General features: G+C 37.9%; 2 protein-coding genes across 2 annotated transcripts in view; one reads left to right on the top strand and one right to left on the bottom strand.

Annotated features, from left to right (window-relative positions):
• The window catches only part of MARCH5 (membrane associated ring-CH-type finger 5), a 54613-nt gene extending 39758 nt beyond the window's left edge, over nucleotides 1-14855 (bottom strand). Inside the window, exon 1 of the mRNA XM_027839853.1 lies at nucleotides 14774-14855. Within this exon, the coding sequence (XP_027695654.1) occupies nucleotides 14774-14808 (35 nt within the window). The 5' untranslated portion in view covers nucleotides 14809-14855. The remainder of the gene's footprint in view (nucleotides 1-14773) is intronic.
• A 580-nt stretch (nucleotides 14856-15435) lies between these two features.
• CPEB3 (cytoplasmic polyadenylation element binding protein 3) overlaps nucleotides 15436-27023 on the top strand; it is a 229460-nt gene continuing 217872 nt past the window's right edge. The window contains exon 1 of the mRNA XM_027839883.1: nucleotides 15436-15508. The gene's annotated coding sequence lies outside the window, so the exon portion shown is untranslated. The remainder of the gene's footprint in view (nucleotides 15509-27023) is intronic.

The raw sequence follows: 27023 nt of genomic DNA, 5'->3' as shown, positions 1-27023 counted from the left end.
CTGTATTTCCAGTGCCTAGCTACTGTCTGGTACATAGCAAGAAGAGAATGAACAACAGTGTTTCACACTGCAAAGATGTGAAGAATCATTAACTTTCAGTACAGTCATTCAACTAGTTACAAATCACTTACCTGTTACCATCTCATCTTTTCCAAAAGATCAGCATGAGCTACTATGCTTTGCTACATATACTACAGTTTTTCCTGATATACCAATCAAGTAAATCTGTCAGAAAATTAAGATGATTCTGGCAAGACCTTTTCCTGAGCTACCAATTTAGTAAACCTGTCAAAAAGAAAATAAGGTTATTCTGGCATGACCTATTCATTGAGAGTACTAGAAAAATACACCATAAAGCGCCACAAATACAAATATTAACAAAAAGACAGCCCCTACATTCAAGGAACTTACATTCCAGTGGGAAGAACACTACATAAATGGACCTGAAAAGGAAAGTGGGGAGTGGGGGAGAGAGGGGAGAGAAAATACTCATATAGGCAAGTCTCAAGAGTGAGAAGCAGAGCCTGGAGTGGAATAAAGTTATGAATGAGCACGACTGGTTTGGGCAACTCCTCCGAAGTGGAGGTTCTGGAAGGAATTTATCAGTCGGGGAGGAGGCTGCAGAACTTCCATGGCGAGAAGACCACAGAGACAGAGAATTTCCTCTAATTTCCTTTTTAGGTATTCACTAACCATCCCTTTGGAAACATGTTCTGGAATCTTGTCCAGAAATGAACTCAAACTCACTTATTTTATAGGGTTGCAGACTCTATTTCCTTCCCTTTTCTGGAAATCTGAATATCTGTTCTTATCCAGTACTGGGGCACATCTCTGTTATACCATCATTTTTCAAAGAGCAGTGACAATGGTTCAGCAGTCAATCTTCCAGTTCTTCAGTATTCTGGGATCTAGCTCATATGAAATAGGTGATTAGACCTCATTCAAGGGCAGCTACATTCTTTCACTACTACATCTCTTATTATGGTTGGCTATGAATCCATTAATAATTTAATTTTTATCTTTTATAATTCAAAGATCATCTTCCTCAAGTAAGTTGAGCAGTTCTGCATTCTCTTTATTGTCTACCATCATTCCATTCAAGTAGAAGTTTCTATCTCTTCTCTGATTTTTTTTTTCTAATATAGCTACCCTTCCAAAAGAAAACCAGGCGCACAAGACACCCCTTTTTATTTTCCTTAGCTTTATTTATCAGTTTCAACCCATTCTGAGCTTTACTAGTTTCAGTTCATTCATTTGCCATTCCACACTCTATTCTTACAGGACTCTGCCAAGCTTTTGTATTCAACCCCCCTCCCCAATCTCAACTCCCACCCATAGTATATTACCTGCCCTTAAGTCCCTTCTATTAGAACGTCAGCTTCTTGAGGGAATCTGTTTTTCATTTTGTCCTTGAATCTCTAGGACTTAGTGGAACATTTTCACAAAGCAGGAGGCGTTTAATACTTTTTGAATTAGATTATACATGTTGTTGTTTTTTAAATTTATGATAGACCATTTCTACCTTCTATTCTCTATCACAAGTCTAAGATAGAGAGATTACTTTTTCCCAAAGTCCTTCATTATCATTCACCCCAGGAACCAGTTTTTCCTTTTTGATGATAACCAGATTTGGAATAGAATTTCCCCTTTTTTGTTTTGTCTACCTTTTGAATAATGAAATTATATTAAGACAAGTCAAGAAATTATTAGATGTTTTGCTTCTAGCAGACAACATGCTCCAGTAAGTTTCCAGACAATTCAACTTCCTTATCACTACTTTATCATGCCTATGCATTCATTCTCTGGATCATTCTCTTCAGTTGCCTCTTCCCTCCATCCCATCTCTCACTGGTGAGTTCCCCTGGAACCTTCATTTTGAGGAAGGGTCCAAGTCAGCCATCCTTCATTCTCTGGACTTCACCACCAAGTCCTTGCATAGACACCTCCCCTGATCTTTTTCAAGTCCATTTCTATGTAGTAATTTCTCCATTAGAATCATAAGCTCCTTGAGGGCAGGTACAATCTTCCTGCTTGTATTTTTATTCCCAGTGTTTAGCTCAGTGTTTGGCATACCAAATGCTTAATAAACCATTGCTGACTTGACTTTGTGCTAGGCTTGTGATCTATGCTAATTCCTCATTCTATTTCTTCTTTCTGTGCACATGGCCTATAATATAATCAATGATACTCCAGGTCTAAATTTATGATACAATAAATACCATGATAGATTACTCTGTCTACAGTGACCTTCCCCTCTCTGGTTTCTCAAGTTCTTCATAAAATATACAGTGCTACTCTTCTCATGACCTAGTCCTTTACCTATTCTGTTTCTTTTGAATAAGACATATCTTTCCATATTCATATTTGAGTCACAGGTATTATTTTACTTGATACCAGAAGCTCAAATTTGCCTCCTTATGCTAGGATTTCTAGTTCATTTTGTTTTTTTACTTATGTTTTCTGTATCTATGTATAAACATCTAAGGCCATGAATTTTATTGACTCTTCTGTCTCATGTGAATTTCTGAATGTCTCTATTGCTTTCTTCTCAATACAATGTAACTTTTCTCTATTATAGATACCAGTAACTTTTATATATACATAAAAATATAAAACGGGCAGTTTTCTACCTTCTTTTCCCCTTTTTGAAATCCTCTTGATTATACTTGTAAGACTTCAAGTAAATATATTAATAGCATTTATTTGTTAGGTATACTCCTTCTCAGTTACAGAAACCTATCATTCCTATATTTGAAAACATGGTCCAGAGATTCAAGCTACTTTCTCAGACATCATTTTCTTAAACATTCATTCAATTTCTCAACTGTCTCTTCTTCAAAGGTAAAAGTAATGAGAATACCACCTAAGGTATTCAGTTCTTGCCTAACACTTTGTAATTTTTAGCAGTGGTTTCTAAGTTTCTACTAGCAATATTGTTGTACCTTCATGAATCACTAGCGGGTAAGCAATCAGTTTAAGAAGTACTGGGGGAGCTTCTCTGTTAAGTCTTGGGCACATGGCCAGGGAAGATAGCAGTCCTCTTAACAACAGGGATCTGTATGACAAATAGTTGTTTTAATACTCTTCCTTGGGGATTGAACCAATCAATCAACATTATTCATCTCTCCTTCCTCTGATCCTTAATGTACTGTGAGAGCCTGCTAGTTACAATTGGAAAGCACACTGGTTTTAGTAACAGAGAACCTGGATTCAAATTCTGCCTTTGTCACTTCTACTTGTGTGACAATAGGTAGCTACGTGATGCAATAGATAGAGTACTGGGCTTGGAATCAGGAAATCACTTTACCAGGTTTGCCTCAGCTTCCTTATCTATAAAATAAGTTGAAGAAGGAAATGCCAAACCACTCTAGAATCTTTGCCAAGAAAACCCCATATGGGGTCACAAAGAGTCAGACATGACTGAAATGACTGAATAACAACTTATATGACAAAGTCACTTAACATCTCTGGGCTTCTACTTGCTCCTCTGTAAAATGAAGGGCTTGGCTTAGATGTCTTCTGAGATCTCTTTCACCTAAATCTATGATTCTAATGTCCTCTTTCCTAAATTACCTTGCACTTAATTTGTATTTATTCTGCATATATTTGTCTTTTCTGATTGAAAGCAAGCTCCTCATAAGCAGAGAATGTTTCATTTTTGTCTTTGTATCCCCAACAATTTAATATATAACACCTAGTACACAGTAGACACTTAATAAATACCTCTGGATTGAGCAATCTTATGGTCATGGTGCTTTCCTCTCCAAATCACCTTCCATTTATTTTGTATTTAATCTGTATATACATACTCTCCCTTCACTACCAAACTCCCAGTCACCCAGGCTTACAACCTAAATGTAATCCTTAACTCCTCACTCAGCCCCCATATTCACTCTGTTGGCAAGTCCTATTGATTCTGCCTCTACAATCTCTCTTGATGTCCCTTTCTCTCCTTTGACACTGCCAGCACCCTGACCCAGGCCTTCATCACAGTAGGCACTTAATAAATGCTTCTTGACTTGATCACTTAAACAGTGGCAGAACTGGGTTTTGAACCCAGGGCTTCTGACTCCAAGAACACAGCTCTTTTAAAGATTACTACACAAGTTGTATTCCAGTGAGAATTCGTAGATTTTCTTGTTTGGATATATATAAAAGTTTTTGACCATTTCTAACTTAAATTCAAGTATATCATAATGTCAGTGGAATTTCACAAAGGCTAAGGATCTGGATACCAGGGAAGTCCCAGGACCCTCCCTGACACATTCATTTCATTAGCCCCAGAAAGACAAAATAGTTTCTATCATCAGCTTTACCTCCAACTAACTGCAGCTTTAGCTGAAAGACCTAAATAAAACTATTCGTTTTATGTGTGTATACTTGTTTATAACAACTTTTCTTTTTTTTTCCACATGGAACAAAACATGACCTAGATTTTGCTACGTAACTGGGTTATTTCTTAGATAACCTAAAGATGCTGACACAGATCAAATAAAGGAGTGGAATTAAAACTTTTCTCACTGTCAATACATACTGTAAATTATTTGTTTTAACACCTTCCTCCTTTAAAACAAATCATTAAAGTTTTTATTATAGTTTAAAATTTTCCATTTCAATGTTTACTGCCTTGGATTCAGTCATCAGTTCTGGGAAGTGAAGCTCTACCACCTCAATGTTTGAGGATCACTTATATTTCTTTCTGTTTTCTGCTCCACTCCCCACTACTCAATTCCAGTTCTGTTCCTTCCTCCTTTGCCATTTACTCACCAATTATCTATTCTCCCATCTTTCCTATCTACTTGATCTCCAAGTCACTTATCCACTCATTCTAAGTGAAGTTAAAGTAGAAGCAAATTAGCACCAGCAGGTAACTCAAAAAGAGTCCGTAAAATGAAAAGTCTTCATGATTAACTGGCTAAGGAAAAACCTGATTTAGTTCAGTGATTGCCAATGACAAAAAGAATATACAAAAATAAGAAAAGAATAAAATTATTAAAAGATTTCAAGCCTATGACACAGAATGGTGATAACATTGACAAAAATGGGGAAAATGGAGAAGAATGAGTTGGAGAATGAGTTGTTTTGGACAGGCTTGAGTTTGAGGTTATAGGGCTTAATCTAAGTTCGCAGGACCTTTAGGTATAATAATTGATAGTAAGACTATGGGGATTAAAGAGGATAAGAAAAGCAGCAGACATAGATCACTTATTCCATATATTTGGCAATTAAGGAATACAAAAAAGACAGTAGCTGAAGATAGAGGTGAAGGTTTCTTTTTTCTTATTTATATAAATTTTTAAAAAATTCTTAAACCAGCACCAAAAAAGGGAAACATTTCCATATCAAAGTAGAAGAGAAAAAGAGTATTATATGCAAAACTATTACACACAGCTTTAAAAAAAAAAAAGTATGACTTGCTTGTCAGTACTTCCTTCTAAACTTCCTTTTATTCTCTTCTGGGAATTTTTTAAAAAAAGCTTTATATATTCTTTTCTTCTTTTGTAATCTTTTTTTTTTTGGAATTGTTAACTCCTCCCTTCCCAAAGAAAAAAGAAAAACAAAATTCCTGTAGCAAAAAAATAAATAAATAAGGAAAACAAACTCACACATTAGTCATGTCCAAAAATGTCCCTTGAGTCCATTAACTCTCTGACAGAAGGTGGATAGTAAGCTTCATCATTTATTCTCTGGAATTGTGGTTAATCATTCACTGATCAAAATTCCCAAGTCTTTTAAAGTTGTTTTTCTTTACAATGCTACTACTGCATAAATTATTTTTCTGGTTCTGCTCATTTCACTGTATCACTTCATATGTCTTCCCAAGTTTCTCTACAACTATCCTTTTTGTCATTTCCTATGGTACAAAAATATTCTACTACATGCATATACTATAATTTATGCACTACCTAATTGATGGCTAACCCTTTCTTTGTTTCAACAAAAAAAGTTGCTATAAATATTTTTTTTACATAGGATCCTTTTTCTTTACTTGATCTATTTTGGGTATAGTCAAGTAGTGTTTTGAGTGAAGGTTTTAGCAAGATAGAGAAAATTTATTGGCTTTATTTGAACATTCCTGTTGAGCATTTAAAAAAATTAATTTGCACACAAACACCAAGTTAAAAAAAGCAATTCCACATACAAAATAGAGCAGATAATGGGAACTGCATGTGAAATTATGCCTCATATTTCTTTTAAAATATATAATGAATTAAATATGTTACTTTCAAAGCTGTCCAGCTTGACTGTTATTTTCTGAACTTTTTCCTATTCAATCTGTGCATTTAAAAATGCTGCAATGGTCTTTCTTTCCTTCTCTCTCTCTCTCTTTCTCTCTCTCTTTTTGACAACACTATTGCTAACCTCTCTTCCTCTCCAACTCCCTACCTGAATTGGGGGAGAAAAAAGGTATGTGGGGGGAAATAACCCTCTTTTAATAAACATGCACAAGCAACCAAAACAAATCCATACATTGGTCACATCCAAAAGGGTATGACTCATTCTGCATCATAAGACCATCACTTCTCTGTCAGGAAGTGAATAGAATGCTTCATTACTGATCCTTTGGAATTATGACTAGTCATGTCACTGATCAAATTTCTTAAGTCTTTCAGAGTTGTGTGGTTTTTTTTTTATAAAGCTGTTTGTCATTGTATAAATAATTTTCTTGGCTCTGCTCTCTTTATTCTGTATCAATTCATATAAGTCTTCCTAGATTTTCCCTGAAACCATCTCCTTCATTTCTTATGGAACAATAATATTCCATTACATTTATACACTGTAATTTGTTCAGCTATTCTCCAGTTGATGGAAACTAAGCATGCCCTTAAGTTTCCAGTTCTTTGCAACACCAAAGCTGCTATAAATATTTTTGTACATGAGTCTTTCCCCCTTTTTCTTTATTTATTATGGGTATAGAATGTCAGCCACATTTGAAAGCAAAGGGAAAAAAATCTAATGAAAAGGAATTAAAAAATTAATCAAGGGATAAACCTAGTAAATATAAAATATACTTGGAAGCATAAAATTGGACTAAGGTCTTTTCTTAAGGGATATATCCTAGTAAAAATAGGGACTAATTATTTGGGTAATGTAACTAATTATTATGAGCAAATTTTGGAGGGAAGTTTTTATTAGAGAACCTCAAATAGTTTAAGTATTAAGGTAGTAAAAATACCCTATCTATCTCTGGAATAACAACAATGATAACTTTAAAGTTTACAAAAGACTATACACTTAGATTGGAAAGTACTAATTGCCATAAATGTAGATGCCAGGCTTTTAAATTTGAAGTGAAGGAAGAAAAGAACAGGTCCAATTAACCTGGTAAATAAGTGTCAAGAATATTCAATACAGTTTGAATCTAGGGACAACAGTTTTTGCTGTACAAGAAAGTAGTCTCCTGGCAATACGCCAAGTCATTTGACTTATATTTTCAAAATTCAGATCCCCAACCTCGAGTATTTAGGTTTCTAAAAACTGGTACAACTGAGTAAAGTAACTTGTCTAAGATTATATAATAGATGTCTTCTAGGATTATGCTTTATTCAATTCAAAAGGCTCAAAATAATAAACTTAAAAGCAGCAAAAAAGAATTTGCTTACAAAATATACTTATCAGGGGTAGAGCCAAGATGGCTGTGTAAGCGTGGGGACTCGCCTGAGTTGTCCCAAATTCCCCCTCAAACAAAGTTAAAATAATACCTCAGAATGAATTCTGAAACAGCAGAACCAACAAAAAGATGGGGTGAAAGAATTTTCCTCCCCAAGACAACTCAGAAGGTCATCAGGAAAGGTATGTTTCACTCGCAGGCCTTCAGAGGAGACTGAATTGGAGGCAGCCAGAGCTGTTAACTCACAGAGGATAAAGAGGTTGGACAACTGGTGAGAAAAAGAATATAGAGGACTCCTTTGCTGGCACTGGGAGCGGGATTGCTGAATTGTCCATAAGTGGTTCTGGGTCACAGACCGAGCATAGAAAAGAATGCTTGTGGTCATTCACAGACCACAGCACAGGCCAGGAGAAAAGTAACCACACTTCTCTTTAGATCACACCACCTTGGAAGAACTGAAAACTTAAAGACCCCCAGAACTAGTTCTGAAAAGAGCAGCCCAAAAAAACCCTGAAAGTTGGGGCAGTGACCCCTCCACCCCAGGAGCAAAGTCCAACTTTAACATAAAGTTAAAAGTCAAGAAACAGGCTGGAAAAATGAGCAAACAACAAAAGAACTTGACCATAGAAAGTTACTATGGTAACAGGGAAGAGCAAAACACAAACTCAGAAGAAGACATTTAAATGAAAGGAACTACATGTAAAACCCCAAAGAAAAATGCAAATTGGTCTCAGGCCCTGGAAGAGCTCAAAAAGGATTTAAGAAATCAAACAGAAGTAGGGGAAAAGAAATAAGAGTAATGCAAAAAAATCATGAAAAAAGAGTCAACAGCTTGGTAAAAGGAGGCATAAAAAAATAACACTTAGAAAACACAACAGGATAAATGATAAAAGAGGCACAAAAATCCAATGAAGAGAAGTGCCTTAAAAAGCAGAATTGACCAAATTGGAAAACAACATTTTAAAAAATTCACTGAAGAAAAGAACTCCTTAAAAATTAGAATTGTCCATATGGGAAAAGGAAGCACAAAGCTCACTGAAGAAAATAATTCCTTAAAAATTAGAATTAGACAAGTAGAAGCTGATGACTCTATGAGACATCAAGAAACAAAGTCAAAAAAATGTAAACATAGAAGAAACTGTGAAATTTTTCCTTGGAAAAAAAGATCCAAGAGAGATAACTTAAGAATTATTGGACTACCTGAAAGCCATGATCAAAAAATGAGCCTAGACATCATCTTTCAAGAAATTATCAAGGAAACAGCCCTGATATCCTAGAACGACAGGGCAAAACAAAAACTGAAAGAGTCCACCAATCACCTCCTGAAAGAGATTCCAAAATGAAAACTTCCATTAATATTATAGTCAAATTCCAGAGCTCTCACGTCAAGGAGAAAATACTGCAAGCAGCCAGAAAGAAATAATTCAAATATTGTGGAGCCACAATCATAATAACAGAAGATTTAGCAGCTTCTACATTCAAGGATCAGAAAACTCGGAATACGATATTCTGGAGGGCAAAAGAGCGAGGCTTACAACAAGAATCACCTACTCAGCAAAACTGAGCATAATTCTTTAGGAGAAAAAATAAGACATTCAATGAAATAGAGGACTTTCAAGAATTCCTGATGAAAAGATGAGAGCTGAATAGAAAATATGACTTTCAAACACAATACTCAAAGAGAAATATAAAAAAAGTAAACAGGGAAGAGAAATCATAAGGGATTCAATAAGATTCAACTGTTTACATTCCTACATGGGAAGATGATTCTCGTAACTCCTAAGAACTTTATCATTATTAGAGCAGTTGGAAGGAGTATACATAGACAGAAAGCACAAGTATGAATTGACTATGATGGGATGATATCATCTCGTGTGTGTGTGTGTGTGGGTGTGGGTGTGTGGGTGTCTGTGTGTGAAAGAGGGATGCACTGGGTGAAGGGAACGATAGAATGGGGTAAATTATCTGACACAAAAGATCGAAGATGGGAAGGGTGGTAGGCAACACTTGAACCTTACTCTCATCAGAACTGGCTCAAAGAGAGAATATCATACATACTTAGCTGGGTACCTTTTGGGAAGTAGGAGGGGAAGAGAATAAGAGAAATATGAATGTGATTGATAGAAGGGAGAGTGGATTATGGGAGGCGGTGGTCAGAAGCAAAACACTTTTGAGGAGGATCAGGGTGAAAGAAAAGAGAGAAGGATAAACAGGAGGGGGTGGGAAGTAAGATGGAGGGAAATGTGAATATGAAGGAGATGAACTCACCCATAAAATGGAAGCAGATATGCAGGGCAGATTACATGATTTAGACACAAATGGTGAAACCATAAGCAAATTAGGGAAGCATGGAATAGTTTACCTGTCAGATCTACAAATAATGGAAGAACAAGAACTAGAAAGCATTAAGGGATGTAAAATGGATAATTCTGGTAATCAACCTTAAATTTAAAAGTTTTTACACAAGCAAAACCAATTCAACCAAAAAAAAAAAGGGAAAAAAGAAAGGACCTATATACAAAAATATTTCTAGCAACTTCTTTTGTGGTGGCAAAGAACTGGAAATTGAGGTAATGCTTATCAATTAGGAATGAATGAACAAGTAATGATAAATTATTTTGATGAAATACTGTTGTGCTATAAGAAATGAAGAGCAGGATGTCTTCAGAAAAACCTGGAAAAACTTAAATGAGCTCACACAAACCAGAGTGAGCAGAACCAGAAGACTGTACACAATGATGATCAAGCCATTCTCAGCAATACAACGATCTCAGAAAATTCCAAAGGACTTATGGTGAAAAATGCTATCCACCTCTACAGAAAGAACTGACAGAGTCTAAATACAGATCAAAGTATACTTTTAAAAATTTTTCTTTATTTTTTCTTGGGGCTTTTTGTCTGTGTTTTCTCTTACAATATGACTAATATAAAAATATATTTTGCATGACTGTACATGTATAACCTACATCAAGTCGCTTGCCTTCTCAGTGAAGGGGGAGGGGAGGGAAAGAGAAAGAATTTGAAATTCAAAATTTTAAAACACAAATGTAAAAAATTGTTTTCACATGTAATCAGGAACAATATAGAAAGGGTAAAAATAAAGAAAATATACTTGCTTTTTGCCTTTAAGCACTACACTAGCCAAATTCAAAATATATCCGATATAATAACTAGTCACTATACCAAAGTTAGTAAAATAACAATACAACTCAAGTTTTCTTTCAATAATAAATTTTTTTTTATAGCTTAAATGGCTTGCAACATTAAGTGATGCCAACTGAAAACATCATTAATGTTGTATGAAATGGTATCGTTTTCCTTGGCAGTTTCCTCATACATACAGACATATACACATACACACGCACACACATAACTATTAGTAGTTGTAATCATGAAAGACAGATATAAGTTTTTATTACAGATTCCTAACACTTTGCACCGTGACCTAGGAGCAAAAGAACACTACTGTTGTCTTATAGAAAGAAAAACATTCCTGAGGTTTTTTAGGTTGACAACAAACTCAACTTGATATATGCAACTGAAACTAACAGCAATGACAGGTTACAGAGGTCAAACTTTTTTCCTTTTTCTACCTATTCTCTGTCATGTCCTTTTATTAAGAGATAAACTAGGATATAAAGTAACTTTATACTAATGCTTAAGACATTGAATAAAAATCCCATTTTGTGCCCACAAACTTGGTCATCCCTCTAGAAGCCGGAACATCAGGTCATTATTTCTAGGTGAGGATATCAAATGAAATAATATATACAAAGTACTTTGCACACCTTAAAGCACAATATGAACATAAACTAGTACTAATATTGTTTATCTTTAGGTGCCTACAGCATTAAGTAGATAGGTTAGGTTATGTCACTGGGGGTCCAGGACTTTCCAGGATTTCAGAGATATATTTGGAAGTACAGTCAGGGAGATATTCCCCGGTTACCAATAGCTCTTAAGATCAATCAAATAACAAGCATTTACTAAGTGCCTACTATGAGACAGACATTGGGAGTACAAAGATTTAAAAGAAAGAAACCTCAAGGAGCTTATATTCTATCCAGGAAGACAACATGCACATAAGTATATACTAAACAGATACAAAGTAAAATTTTTGGAGGGGTGGAAAATCAGGAAAATGATTTTGTAGGATGTGACCCCTGAGCTGAGTTTTGAAAGAAATTAGAGAATTCCAAGATATTCTAATTGATTTGCCCAAGTTCACATGGCTAGTAAGTAGCAGAGCAGAAATATCCAAATCCTGACTCCAGAACCAGTGGTCTTTCTACACAATGTTTCTAAAATTAATGTTATCCATAAAGAACAAGTAAAAGGCCCTTATGTCACATGTGAGTTGGAATGTACCTAAAATATTATGACCTCACTGGACAAGGATTGGGTATTGGTCCCTCTGATCAAATGTCACTGACAGTCAAATATGTCATCTGCCTCTGTTCCCAGGGACAACGAGAGGAAAACGAGGTGACCTTCTAGACTCTGAATAATCAGGATAACTGGGGAACTAGGTTCATTTGTGAGGGATGCAGCAGGTCTCTGTTTGCCATGGGTCACTCCACCAGAGAAACAAGTACATGGTTTCATTTAGAAACTTAAACGTTCCTATTTTATGAGTATTCAAATCTATACTTTTCATCTTGGATGAATCTCATCCAAGTCCTCCTATAAATCCTCCAGAGCAGGTGTCAAATAGGAGGATTTGGGGAATGACCCGAATTAAAATGTAATTGGCAAGTATTTAATAAATAAAATAAAAAATAAATAAAAATAATAAAATAAAACAAAAATACACAAAAACATAAATAATGTTAATTTGTGGCTTTCTAGTCAATATACATTTGCAGGGATCCTAATATATCTTTTAGTGGCCCCCATTTCTATTTGGGTTGGGCACCATTGCTCCAAAGGATACACCCAATACCTTCAGGCTTTCTAGGTTTCATATTATTGGTTAGGCAGAGCCTCAGTGGAAATGGGTGCGGAATACACTCATCCTTATTTTAGGTCATGCCTGAAGATTAGCCATAAACAAGTGAGGATTGCCTCAAAAGGAGGAAAAATAAATTCACTATCTTATTGTACAGCTTGTACTATCCCAAAAGGGTTGTAACTATTTGCTGACTCAGGAAAGAAGATCCGAGATATGCTTCAAAGTACCCGTTAGTCTAGACAATTCACTGGACCAGGAGATAAACAAAGACTGTTGGGCAGGAACTCAGGAAGTCACAGTTTCTAGTTCCAGCTCCCTCATTGGTCAAGGAGACTAAGTCTTACCAGTTAATGTTAAAAAACTGCTCTCTGAACTGCTAAATCCATGGCCTGTTCTTTTGTCCCATCTGAACTTGGCAGCCTTTGAAACTACTGCTTTCTTGTCCTGGATTCTCTGTCTCCCTTGGGTTTTTATGACACCACTCTTTGCTACTTTTCCTACTTGTCTGGCTATTCTTTCTCAGCCTCCTTTGCTCCATCCCTGCTCCCTCAGTATTAGTGTACCCTATTCCAGAACCATCTCCTACAGTAGGCTTTTCCTCTCAGCTCCTAGTGCCCTCTCCCCAGAAATTACTTTTGTATTTTGCATTTACTTTTCTGCGTACAATTGTCTCTTCTCTAAACCCATCATGTAAGCTTCTTGAGGACAGGGATAACAAGGTGTTTCTCAATGGAATTATGGTGAGACCCAGGCCCTTGTAAAGGGTGATGACTTCATGCAAGAAGCTACCAGACAGTCAGTAAGCCTATATACATGCCAGGAAATGTACTAAGCCCTGGGAATACAGATGCCCAGATTGACACAAACCCCACTCTCAAGGAGCAGGAATTCAGTGGAGGAGACATGTAAGTACATACAAAATAAATATAAACAGGGAAAAAACAGACCTCAATATGGTTTATACCACCCTCAAACAATCATGAGTGACACTAGAAAATGTTAATCATTGAGTGGTAGACTTATGGCTGTTTTCATATTATCTACTACTGCTAACTTGCATCTCAACAAAGCTGCTACCTCCTGGCTTTCTTGCTTGGATCCTGGGGAAATGCAAACCAGCCTACCAGGTTTTCCATTAGTGATTATGCCAGGTTACTAGAATTTGGAGGTTTAAACCAGTGGGAGAGTCACACCCCCTTGGGCTCTGGCAAGGCTCAGGTGCCACTGCCTCTAGGAAGCCTTCCTCATCCCCTCCCCCAGTAGTTTACTCACTCCTCAAATTACTTCGTATTTGCTCATGGGTGTACGTGTTGCTTTTCCCTAGTGAAATGTAAGATTCTCGAAGGAAGGATTCATTCTCTCTCCCCTTTCTTTTTATATATATATATGTGTGTGTGTGTGTGTGTGTGTGTATATATACACACATATATACATATATGTATGTATGTGTATCTATGTATAGATTCTTTTTATGTGTTTACATATACAAATATATGTATATATACATATATGTATACATATACAAATATATGTATGTAAAATCCCCAATGCTTATAGCACATAGGAGGTACTCGTAAACGTTTGCTGAAGAGAATTTAGAGGTAACCCAGCTCTTCTTTCCACATGAGACAAAACAGGCTCTCTAGACCTCAAGGGAATTTCAAGTTTTCTGTGATCCTGGTTCTTCTCCTTTTGAGTTTCGGTTTCTGTTTCCTCCCTCTCCTGAAATTACTTGGTATTTCTGTACAAAGGGTAAGCTCGTTAAGGGCAGGGGCTGTTTCAGTTTGGTTTTTTGTTGTTGTTGTTGCTTTTATTCCCAGTGCAAAAGAGCAGGAGCTAAAGAAACATTTGCTGAATCGAATTAGGAGTCAAATCTTTGGCAAAACTCCGTCGGAGCGTTCCCCCCCCACCCCCCCAACGCTTCCATTTTCCAACCAGCCCCCCATTTTAAGCCATTTGGATTAAGGGTCTTCTCTGACGTGCAGGTCTCTCCTGACCCTGGGGGGCGAGGAATCGTGGGGACCAAACCGGCCCGTGCCCACACGCCCCGTGTGGGAGGGAAGGGGCTAACACAACTTTCTGGGTTCCGCAGACCCCGCTCTCGTCTCTCTGTTCCCTCCCACCCCACCCCCTCCCCAAACCGGTCAGACCACCGAAACCGAAGCTCGGGCCGGCCCGCCCGGCCCGGCCCAGCCCGCCGCTACCCGTACCTGTCCAGCATCTGCTGCAGGGCTTGATCGGGCATCTTCTTTAGGCCCTCCCCGCGGGGCCGGGCAGCGGCGGCGGCGTAGGCGGCAGCGGCGAGCGCCGGGCCCCAGAGGGGACAATAGCGGCGGCAGCGGCGGAGGAGGTGGGCGGGCGGGCTAGGCCTCAGCCGCGCTCCAGACGCGGCGAGCTCTCCTCACGGCCTCCCCGGGAGGCGCGGCGGCGGAAGCGGCTCGGAGCGACCTCTGGACTCCGGGAGGACGCGGGGGAGGGAGGAGGGTGAGGAGGCGGCGGCGGAAGGAGGGGCCTGGGCTGGGAGGCGGCGATCGCGGCGCGGGGTCCTGCCCGTCTCCCCGGGGTTCCGGTGCATGGACCGCGGCCGAGGAGCGGAGGCTGGCGGCGGGGCTACCTCTGTGAGGTAAGAGTCGCCGCCTCCCGCGCGCACCGGGGTCACGACGCAGGGGCAGCCCAGAGCAGCCTGGGAGATGTAGTCCCAGGACCGACTGCTGGCCAGGGGACCGACAAAGCCTACTTTTGACCATCTTCGCCGTCCTCCTCTCCGGCCTGCTGTCCGACACACACTCTCACACACGCACACGCACACACACACGCGCGCGCTCACACCCGGGAGTCTACTTGGTGGTTTGTTTTTTTTTCCTGCCCAAGAGGAGAAATGTGCTTCGTGCCGCTCTCTGAGAAACAGCAGGATGTACGGGTCTAGCGCTGTCAGTAGGAAAAAGGTCAGCCCCCCCCCCCCCCCCGAGGTCGTCTTCCCTCTTCCTCGACCCTCCACCCCGTGGCTCCTCCTCTCGGTGTGGGCCGCACTTAGGTGCGGGATCTCGGCTCTGGCCAGGTGCTGAGGCTGCAGCAGCCCAGCCATCCTGGCAAGGGCTGTCACCAGAGTGGGGCGGGCCAACCCAGACGTTTACTCAGCTTCTTCAGCCCTCTGAGCACCTTAGAGCATGGAAATGCCTTTTTTTTTTTTTTTTTTTTAAATCATGGGCACGTCTAAGAAGCGCTGGTGGGTAGGTCAGCAAGGCTCCAAGAAAACGGTTTCCAACTTATCCTTCCACTGAAGGCTGTTGACCCAAGGGGACGAAATTTACCCTCCCTTATGGAACCTTCTAAACTGTGTCTACTGCTTACTACCAGCCATGGTCAGAACTGAACTTGTTTGTAAGCAAGCAGCCCTGGCTTTTTCGGTCGTAGGCTCCTGTCTCGGCCACTTCAGCCTCCTCCTATCCGGACCTTTTTAATCCCTTGGCCGCTCGTTAGCATCTCCAGCCAAGAGCAGGGGAGGCGAAAGTAGGAAAAAACCAAACACCATAAACCAGTTGGTTAGGTTCATTCTTAGAACCTTTTAGTTAGGTGAAAGACATTGACTTAAATGAGTTATGTGAGACTCTCAGTTGGTTTCACTTGGTGTAGAATAATCCCCTTAGTTAACCGAACAAACTATACACAAGTCGAGGCGTATGTTTTAAATATGCTTAGATTCTATTGTGAGTTGTGGGATTTTTGCGTCTTGGTTGTATAGAGTTCCTCGGGGGAAAAGGTACATTTTCATCAAATTTTAATTCATCAGTTTAGTTTACACTACCTGAAAAACACACCCAATTACTTTGGCACTAAGTATATCTGATCATATTTATTCAGAGTCCAAATACTTCAATAGGATTCTCAGAAAAGCTTTAAAAGCTGTTGTAATTAGTGTCCTAGCTTCCTTCAAGAATTGAAGAACATGCCCACACTAGTCAAGGAAAGTGAATATTCTGTTTAATCAGCATGTTTTATATTTTTCAGTTCTTATTAGCAGAAGTGAATATTGCAGTCCCCCACAGTGTATGGAAATCTCCTGGGCAGCTTTATCAGCATTGTGGAAGATGTGTAAATCCTGTTTTAAAACTCATTTGATCCCAGTATGTTGATTAAGTGGACCAGTACAAACTCCATTTAGACTTATGATTTAGACTGAAGAAAATTTTTACTTGCTTAGAGTTTCTTTGAACACTGTTTAAAGTAATTTGTGTAGTTCTATTGATAACTCGACTGTGTGCGAATTCAGTTTTTGCCCAATGTTTATGCCATGCAGTATTTTTTAGGAAAAACTTTTAAAATCAGTGACCCTGCTCTCTGATATAATGCTTAACATTTTTTTTTAAATTCATTTTAAGGTCTGTACTACCTTCAGAAGTCCATGAGAATTTTTATCTTTTGAAAAATGGAAAGTTCTTTATTATCAAACCTAACTCTTTGTCAGTATGGATGAAAAAAAAATCACTGCTTACCTCTCACAAAAGAAATGGAAATAATACTTGAATTTGGAACTGGTCTGGGACAGAGATTAGCCTGAGTTTTAAAATCTGTTGTCAGCTTAGGTCAGGGGTGGGAACCTAGTGGGCCGATGTTTCTGTGGCTGCTGAATTTTAAATTTTAAAACAAAACTCGGGTTAAATTGACACAGCAATTACTCTTTGACTTGGAAAATGGAGAAATCTTAATAAGTAAGATTTCGTCAATAACTGGATGCCCCCAAAATAAAAAAAAAAATCAAAGTGGTTTTCTAATTAAGTTTGTGTAGAAGTGAAACCACTTTTGTTGATCTGAGATGGGCTTGTAAATTAGGCGTATGTGATGTGAGCAGCTGGTAACCATGGACATGAAAAAATTCTGTTAAGAATTTATTCTTCATTTTAAATTGCTTCACTGAAAATGTTAAATATTCCCAACCTCAGAACTAGACTTATACACACTGGGAATATGGAGCTAAAATACCCTCAAGAACCTAGTCCTACTGTGATGGGCTCAGGAATTCCTGGACATGAATCACTTCTAAGCTTTAGGAAACACTGATTTGCACATCACTTGAAACCTTTCCAGAAAACATATTTTAAAACATCTAAAGAAAGTATTGTACACAGCCCTAGTGACGTCAATATGTTCCCGAAGAAGTGCTGATATGCTTGCCATATACCAAACTTGGTAGTAAACTTTCAGCAGAATTAGCATTACAGGAACATGGCATGAGAGAAAGTGACTAAATGTGGGTCTGAAGAAAGGGAAAATCTCAAAGATGACTCCAAGGTTCTGAGCTTTGTAATGGAGACAGTGATGTTGCCATTGGCAGAACTAGGAAGGGAAACATGAGTGTTTGGGTATGTTGAGGTTTAGGGGTGCTGGGACCCCAAAATCACAACACGTGGGTCCTGCCCGAAAGAATTCGACCCAAGCCTCCTTTCAGCCAAAGACAAGGTTTATTAGAACATCTGTCATATTGGGCAGACTCTTAAGGAGTCTGAACGTTAGTAAGCTATTGGCTAGATTGTAAGAACCTGAGCACTTTAGTGGAGACAAGATTGACTTTATATACAGCAAGACTGTGGTAGGGATCTAGGGGTGGCCAAGTAGTCTGCTGGGGGTGGAGGTAGTAGAATGCCAGGGACCTGGATCATGTGGCCAAGGGAGAATAGCTAGGATTAGGACTAGGCTAAATTAAGGCTAACTGAGAATTGTGAGATTGGGTGTAGCCACAATGAAAGGCCAGTTGATGGAATTAAAGCCTCAGGTGAAAGCCAGAGATTTGGCCATGTGAGAAAGTCCAGGGTTTTTCCTTTCTGGGGTCTAGATCCCAACCCTATCAAGTAGGGGAGGTGAATGAATGCTTAACTTGGAGTAAGGAGAAATCTGGTTTTTAATCTCCCACCCCTCACCCAGGACACAGACTATCTGAGTGACCCTGGCTAAGGCATTCAGTCTTTCTGAGGCACGGTTTGTTCATCTGTAAAATGGGGATAGTGGTTGGTACTCATTCTTAGGGTTATTTTGAGGATCAAATGGGATAATGTAGATGCAGATCCTTGTAAACCTTAAAGAACAAAATAAATATCAGCTGTTATTGTTACAAGGGCTTTAGCCATTCATGCCTTTAATCAGTCAACATTTACTGAGCACCTGCCAGGAGCTGTAAGGAATGCAAAGTATAAAAATAATTCCTGTCCTACCAATGAGCTTGCATGCTAGTTAGGAAGAAAGGACAGGCACATAAATGTGCAACAATAGAAGGAGGTTGTAGGTGATTCGATGTCAAATGAATAGTGTAGATAAGTGCTGAGGTCAGAAGAAGGGAAGATTATTGGAGGTGAAATTGGCGTTGAATGGAAGGCTCCATGGAGCAGATGGGACTTGAGCTGGACCAAGATGAGGAGGAGGAAGAAGGAACATATGTGGTGGGGAGCTGGAGGCACCTTCATTTGGGGATAGTACATAAATCAGTTGAGATAGAATGAAGTATTTGCATTGTATAATAGTGAAGATTTAGGTAGAAAAGTAGGTTGGGACCAGATTGTGTAGGGTGTTAATTGCAAAGCTAAAAGATTGAGACTTTATCTTGTAGGTTATAGAGAACCTTGAAAATTTTTGAATAGAGGAATGGCATGGTAAAAAAACATTGTTTTTGAAAGATTCATCTGATAGCTGTGAATAGGATTATAGAGGGAGGACAAAGAAGGAAGGAGAAAACAGTTAGGAGGCTGTTGCAGTTGTTAGTATGAAGTGATAAGACCTAAATGAATTAGGATAATGGTAGTGGGACTGGAAAGAAAAAGTAATGGACAGCTGATTTAGGGTAAAGATGATTAATTGAATTTTAGTCGTGCTGTGTCTGAGGCAATGGTTGATATCTGGGGAAGGATTCAAATCTGGGTCTTCTGGTTCCCAGTCCAGCACTCTATCTATGGCATTCTTTCTTGCTTCCCAGGCAAGAAGCCAGGGCTAGATATATAAACTTGGGAGTTATACATCAATGTTTCCTGACTCTGAGTCACCTTTGGAACTTGAAGCCAGGTGGAGATTCTACAGGGAAAGGTCAGGGTTGAGATAGGCCTTGGTTATCAGCTTTGGATGGTATCTACTCTCAATGGTTTGTTGATTGAAAGACAGGTCCTAAAAATCCTTGAATGGGCTGATTCCCGGCCTTCTAAAAGGATTCTAATCTTTTGGGGATATTTATTCCCTCTATCTTTTGGAATCTCTACAGATTCTTGTAATTACCTTGTTCTCCTAGGGCTGATGATCTGAGCTCTGTCATTTTTGCAGTCTCCAGAAGATTCTTATCCCTGAAGCCTCATGAAGAGAATTTCCCAAGACTGGTTGGCTAAAGAGTAGCATCCAGTACTAAAATAGTTTGCAAGAGAAGGAGCATTATGGGATAGTCAATGTCAAATTTGTTCAAGGAACATTATGTGGAAGAGATAAATTTACCCAACCTCCATGAGGTAAAAAAAAAACAAAACCAAACCCCAAACTAGTGCACTGCTATTCATAAATGTGCCAGAGAGCTGATTTCAGAATATAAATTTAGATCTCTGTGTACTGAGTTCACAAATCCCTTACTCACAGAATCACAGGCATATAGAATCTATATGTAAAAATATGCAGCCCACTGCAATTTTTTAAATACAAAATGAATTATGGACACAAAGCCCATATGAATAATGGTTTTAAAAATCATTTAATCTTGTACCAAGTTAGGAAGTATAGGACCAGAGATGAAGACTGTTTCTCAGTCTCTCTCTCTCTCTCTCTCTCTCTCTCTCTCTCTCTCTCTCTCTCTCTCCCTCCCTCTCCCCCTCCCTCCCTCCCTCTCATTGATATCTTTTGGTTTTACATCATCTTTATATCCCAAGATATCCTTTCCTCTCCCACTTTGAGAGCCATCTCATGATGAAGAAGGTAGCAGAGGGAGAAAAAAGCCACAGGGGGAAAAACCAACCAGCACATCATTCATGTCTGGTATATGTGGTGTTCCATAGAGGTGTAATACCTTACTTCTACCAAGAAGAAAAGATGGAAAGTGTACTCTCATCACTCATTATAGTTACACAGCATTCAATTGGGATTGTTTTGTTATTTCCATTTACGTGGTTTTTGTGGTCATTGTGTGTATTGTTTTCTTGGTTCTATGTACTTTGCATCATAAAATCTTCCCATGCTTCCCTATATTTTTCATGTTAATTTCTTATTTGTCATGTACATATATAGCAAGCAGCTAGGTGGCACAGTAGATAGAGTGCTGGGCCTGGAGTCAGGAAGACTCATCTCTCTGAGTTCAAATGTGGCCTCAGATACTCACTAGCTGTGTGACCCTGGGCAAATCACTTAACCCTGTTTGCCTTAGTTTCCTCATCTGTAAAATGAGCTGAATAAGGAAATAGCAAACCACTCTGGTGTCTTTGCCAAGAAAGCCCTGAATGAGAAAGGGCAGATTGGGGGAGGGGGAAATCAGAAGCAAAACACTTTTGAGGAAGGACAAGGTGAAAGGAGAGAGAGAATAGAATAAACAGGGGCGGGGGGAATAGAATGCAGGGAAATACAGTTAGTCTTTTACAACGTGACTGTTATGGAAGTGTTTTGCATGACTACACATATACTAACCTATATATATAACCTATATCAAATTGCTTACCTTCTCAATGGAGGGTGGGGTAGGGAGGGAGGAAGGAAGAGAATTTGTAACTCAGTTTTAAAAACAAATGTTAAAAATTGTTTTTACATGTAACTGAGGAAAAATAAAATACTAAATGGAATTTTAAAAAAAGAAAGAAAACCCCAAATGGGGTCGCAAAGAGTAGTAGGACATAACTGAAAATAATTAAACAACAATAACAAATGTATAGCAATTTATTTAATTGTTCTCCAGTTGTTGGACATCTACTTTGTTTCCAAAGAATTTGGTATTATGATGAGTTAACTACAAAAAGTGTATGTGGGACTTTTCTTTCTGTCTTTGACCTCTTCGGAGAATATGCCTAGCAGTGAGATATCTAGGTCAAAGGATATGGGCATTTTAGTCACTTAGCATAATTTCACATTGCTTTCTAAATTGGTCAGACCATTTCACAGCTTCACCAATAGTGCACTGGTGTGTTTGTCTTTTAAAAAAAAATTAAATCTATAAAATTTTATTCTTTATTGTGAGCTTAATCGTTAACAAAAACAAACATTTCGAGAAACCAAGAACAGAAAAGATGATAATATGAGAAATTTTGACTACTGTTACAGTTTGTTTTTTCTCTAAGTAAATGATATATATCACATATATAATATATATATACACACATATCTATACAGTTTAACAAAGTAGCAACAAAACTGCTGTGTCCCTTTCTGCATTTTTTCTTCTGAATATTTAAAAATGTTTTATTGAAGCTCTTTCTTCCCTTTTATCTACTAATTTTCTCTTCTGCATCCTTCCCTGAAGTAGAAGCTTTCTCTTGTAACATATATACATATATGCATACATATGTGTGTATGTATATGTATATATACATGCATATATACACCCACATATATTTAAATTCATACAAAATGAATGAGCAAATTGGCTGTGTCTGAGAATGCATATCTCATTCTCTACTTCTAATCCATTCCTACTCTGCCAAGAATTTGGGAAGTATGTTGAATCAGTGTTTTAAAGACAGGTTTAGTCACTGTTCTGCTGAGAGTTCTAAGATCTTTTGAAGTTACTTCCCCTCAGATTAATGTTGTTGTCATTGTGTAAGTAGTTTCCCTAGCTCTGTTCATTTAACTCTGTATCAGTTCATCATTCTTTTTTATATTTTTCTGAATCCATCATATTCATCCTTTCTTATAGCCTGATAAAACTTTTATCGCATTCATCTACTATAATTTATTCAGCCATTTCCTAATTGATGGTTGCCTATATTATTTTTAGGTCTGTGCCTCCACAAAAAGTGTTGCTATGATTATTTTTGTGTATTTGTGCATTTATATATATTTACACATTTTGTAGCATTTTTTCATATTGAACGTTTTCATTTGTTTATGCATTCAGGTCCTTTTCTTTTTTCCTTGACACCTTTGTGATATGTCACTGATAATAGTATTGCTGTGTCAGAGAATAGGGACATTTTTAGTAATGAAATAATCAGATTGATTCTGTATCATCTCTCAATTGATCCTATTTACAATTAATTGATTTTGTCTTGTAACTGCCTAAGTCATGACTTTTTATCTCTGAACTTAGTTCAGAATTCAGCTGGCTTATGATGAGTTAAGTTTGGAAATCCAGTTCTCTTGTTAATCACTGCTCTATTCTTCTGTCAAGGAAATCTGTTACCCTTGAAGAATGCGGGTGGACACCAGGGAAACTGGTCCAGTATCTTTACACCACCAAGCTATCCTTCAAGGATGTCTAGTTTGTTAGCCAAAGAAGTCTGGTCCACTATCTCTAACCCTGCGAATGGACTCAAAACAATGAACACTTCTTAGTTCTCTTAGGAGGGAGTAACTTGCTAGCCCCTCGTTCTCAATTTCTAACAAATCATACTGTCCCCCATGCCTCAGCTCTGTAACCAATCATATTGATTTCATTATTCATGACATAGAACTCTGTTAACCAATCATAACTTGTTCCATACTATGAAGTCCTATTTTTTGTTCTGTACTCGCCTAAAAACTATAAAAAGGGGTCTTAGTTAAGCTAATTATTGGTAAATTCACTTTTTACCAATAAATTGATCATGCTCAGAACTTTGTGCCTTGTTCTACCTTAATTTTAACTGTCACAATGACTTTTAAAATGTCATTCCAGGTTGTTTTCCAGAATGGTCAAATTAATTTACAATTATACAAGCAGCATACTAGTATTCCTCTTTTCCTACTACAATTCTAATTATTGCTATTTTCTTGTTTTATCATCTTTGCCAATCTGATAAATGTAAAGTGGAACCTTAGAGTTGTATTTTGCATTTCTGTTATTACTAGTGATTTGGAGTAATTTTTTTCATATAGTTTTTGAAAGCTTTCATTTGTTTACTTGAAAACTGTCTGGGGAGAATGGCTCTTGTTCTTCTACACCTGGCTTTTTAAAAAAAAACAACTGTATTTTCTGTATACAGTTTTTATTTATATCTTGAATCATAGTGATAGGAATTAGGTCTGTGAGATCATTTATATAGGGAATGCTCAGGTAAAGAAACTCCCACTACCAATGTAGGTTAGTACCTTTAGTCTTTTGTTTACTTGTTTTTAGACTAGGTTTCCCTACTCAATCAGGTTGGAAATGCAGAAGCCAATCATTGGCCTACATGGAGGCTTTGACCTGCTCAGGTTCTGACTTGAGCTGGTTAGCCCTCTCCTTTGGCAGTTGGTGGTCCCCAACTCCTGGGGTTCCACCGTATTGATGCCAGACTTGGTACTTATATCCAATTGGCTTTACCTCTACTGAAGCTCAAAACTCCTGAATTCAAGTGATCTACCAGCTTCAGTACCTCCATTAACAGGGATTGCAGGCTTGGGCCACCATGTCCAGCTTCTGTAACTTAGTCTTAGACCATTGCCTCGAGCACTGAGAGATTAAATGACTTGTCCAAGGTCACAGAGCCAGTGTTTATTAGAAATGGAAGGTGAACCCAGATCTTCATGGTTTTATGATTGGCTTCATATCCTATTGGCAGTACATCAAAAACCTTTGATGTGATTTAAAATATTCATTGATATCTTTTGTCTTTTACATTAATAGAATCTCTCTCATTAGCTTTTCATTCCTCCCCATCCAAAAATGCTATATAATAAATAATACTTTTTTAAAGGAAAAAAAAAGAAAAAGAAGAGGACCAAAAGATCAGCAGAACATCAAATACATTAAAATACATTTAAAAAGCCTGAAAATATATCCAATGTACCATACCCCTGGACCTTCTGTTTCTGCAAAGGAGTGCACTTGAGGGGTGTGATTCTTCTCCTTTCTATTCTTTGGAGCCATGCATGTTTTGGGGGGGGGTTTTGCCATGGCAACATTCACTTTTTATTATTTTGTAGTTATTCTTTTTTTTTTTTTTTGGTTGGGCAGTGGGGGTTAAGTGATTTGCCCAGGGTCACACAGCTAGTAAGTATTATGTGTCTGAGGCTGAATTTGAACTCAGATCTTTCTGAATCCAGGGCCAGTGCTCTATCCACTGGGCCACCTAGCTGCCCCTGTAGTTATTCTTTTTATGTACATTTCTATGTACATCTATGTTGTGATTGTTGTGTATATTGTGTTTTAGGCTCTGCATCAGACCATTTAAATGTTTCCTTGCTTCTTTGTATTTATCATATTCATAATTTCTTTTTTTTTCTTTTTCTTGCACTCTTTTTTATAACCTATATCATGATTAGTGTTAAATGTTAAATATATTTCCACATTAGTTATTGTTGTGAAGGAAGAATCAGAACAGAAGGGAAAAACCATGAAAAACAAAAAAACAAAAAAAGTAAAAATAGTATGCTTTGATCTGCATTCAGACTCCATAGTTCTTTGTCTGGATGTGGATAGCATTTTCCATCATGAGTCTTTTGGAATTGTCTTGGATCATTGTATTGTTGAGAAGAGCTAAGGATATCATACTTGATCACTTCACAATGTTGTTGTTACTGCATACAATGTTGTCCTGGTTCTGCTCACTTCACTCAGCATCAGTTTATGTAAGTCTTTTCAGGTTTTTCTGAAATCCGCCTGCTCATCATTTCTTCTAGCACAACAGTATTCCATTACATTCATGTACCACAACTTGTTCAGTCATTCCCCAATTTATGGGCATTTCGTCAATTTCTACCACAAAAAGAGCTGCTATAAATATTTTTGTACATGTGGATCCTTTTCCCTTTTTTATGATCTCTTTGGGATATAGACCTAGTAGTGGTACTGCTGGATCAAAGATTATACACAGTTTTATAGCCCTTTGGGCATAGTTCCAAATTGTTCTCCAGAATGGTTGGATCAGTTCACAATTCCACCAACAATGCATTAGTGTTCCAATTTTCCCACATCTTTTCCAACATTTATCATTTTCCTGTTTTGTCATGTTGGCCAATCTGATAGGTGTGAGGTAGTACCTCAGAGCTGTTTTAATTTGCATTTCTCTAATCAATAGTGATTTAGAGCATCTTTTCCATATGATTATAGATAGCTTTAATTTCTCCATCTGAAAACTGCCTGTTAATATCCTTTGACCATTTATGTTAGGAAATGACTTGTATTTTTAAAAATTTGACTTAGTTCTCTATATATTTTAGAAATGAGGCCTTTAGGGGCTGCTACATGGTACAGTGGATAGAGCACCAGCCCTGGATTCAGGAGGACCTGAGTTCAAATCTGGCCTCAGACATTTACTAGCTGTGTGATCATGGGCAAGTCACTTAACCCCAATTGCCTAAAAAAAAAAAAGAAAAAGTTATCCATTTTGCTTTTCGTAATGTTCTCTATCTCCTGTTTGGTCATGAATTCTTCTGTTCCCCATAAATCTGATAGGTAAACTATTACTTGCTCTCTCAGTTTGTTTACAATATCAGTCTTTATATCTAAATCATGAACCCATTTTGACTTCATTTTGGTATATGGTGTGAAATTTTGATCAATGCCTAGTTTCTGCCATACTCTTTTCTAGTTTTCCCAGCAGTTTTTTTCAAAGAGTGGGTTATTATCCCAGAAGCTGGGGGTCTTTGAGTTTATCAAATAATAGATTACTATAGTCATTGACTACTGTGTCTTGCATACTTAACCCATTCCACTGATCCACCACTATTTCTTAGCCAGTGCCAAATAGTTTTGATTGTTGCCACTTTATAACATAGTTTTAGATCTGGTATAGATCTGGTATGGCGAGGCTACCTTCTTTTACGTTTTTTTCATTAATTCTCTTGATATTCTTGACCTTTTGTTATTTTTTTCTAGCTCTATAAAGTAAATTTTTGGTAGTTTGATTGTTATGGTACTGAATAAGTAAATTAATTTAGGTAGAATTATCATTTTTATTATATTAGCTCAGCCTACCCACAAGCAGTTGATATTTTTCCAATTGTTTAGCTCTGTCTTTATTTGTGTGAAAAGTATTTTGTAATTGTGTTCATATAATTCCTGGGTTTGTCTTGGCAGGTAGACTCTCAAATATTTTATGTTGTCTGCAGTTTTTTTATTTTATTTTATTATATTTTTTATTTTATTTTATTTTATTTATTTATTTTGGTTAGGCAGTGGGGTTAAGTGACTTGCCCAGGGTCACACAGCTAGTAAGTGTTATGTGTCTGAGGCCGGATTTAAACTCAGGTCCTCCTGAATCCAGGGCCAGTGCTCTATCCACTGTGCCACCTAGCTGCCCCTTCTGCAGTTATTTTAAATGGAATTTTTCTTTCTATCTCTTGTTACTGGGCTCTGTTGGTAATATATAGAAATGCTGATGATTTATGTGGGTTTAT

This window comes from Vombatus ursinus, unplaced genomic scaffold, assembly GCF_900497805.2.
Source record: "Vombatus ursinus unplaced genomic scaffold, bare-nosed wombat genome assembly UNPS02014833.1, whole genome shotgun sequence".
NCBI classification, from domain to species: domain Eukaryota; kingdom Metazoa; phylum Chordata; class Mammalia; order Diprotodontia; family Vombatidae; genus Vombatus; species Vombatus ursinus.
Note: the sequence above shows the minus strand (reverse complement) of the source record. Positions and strands in the feature narration are given on the sequence as shown.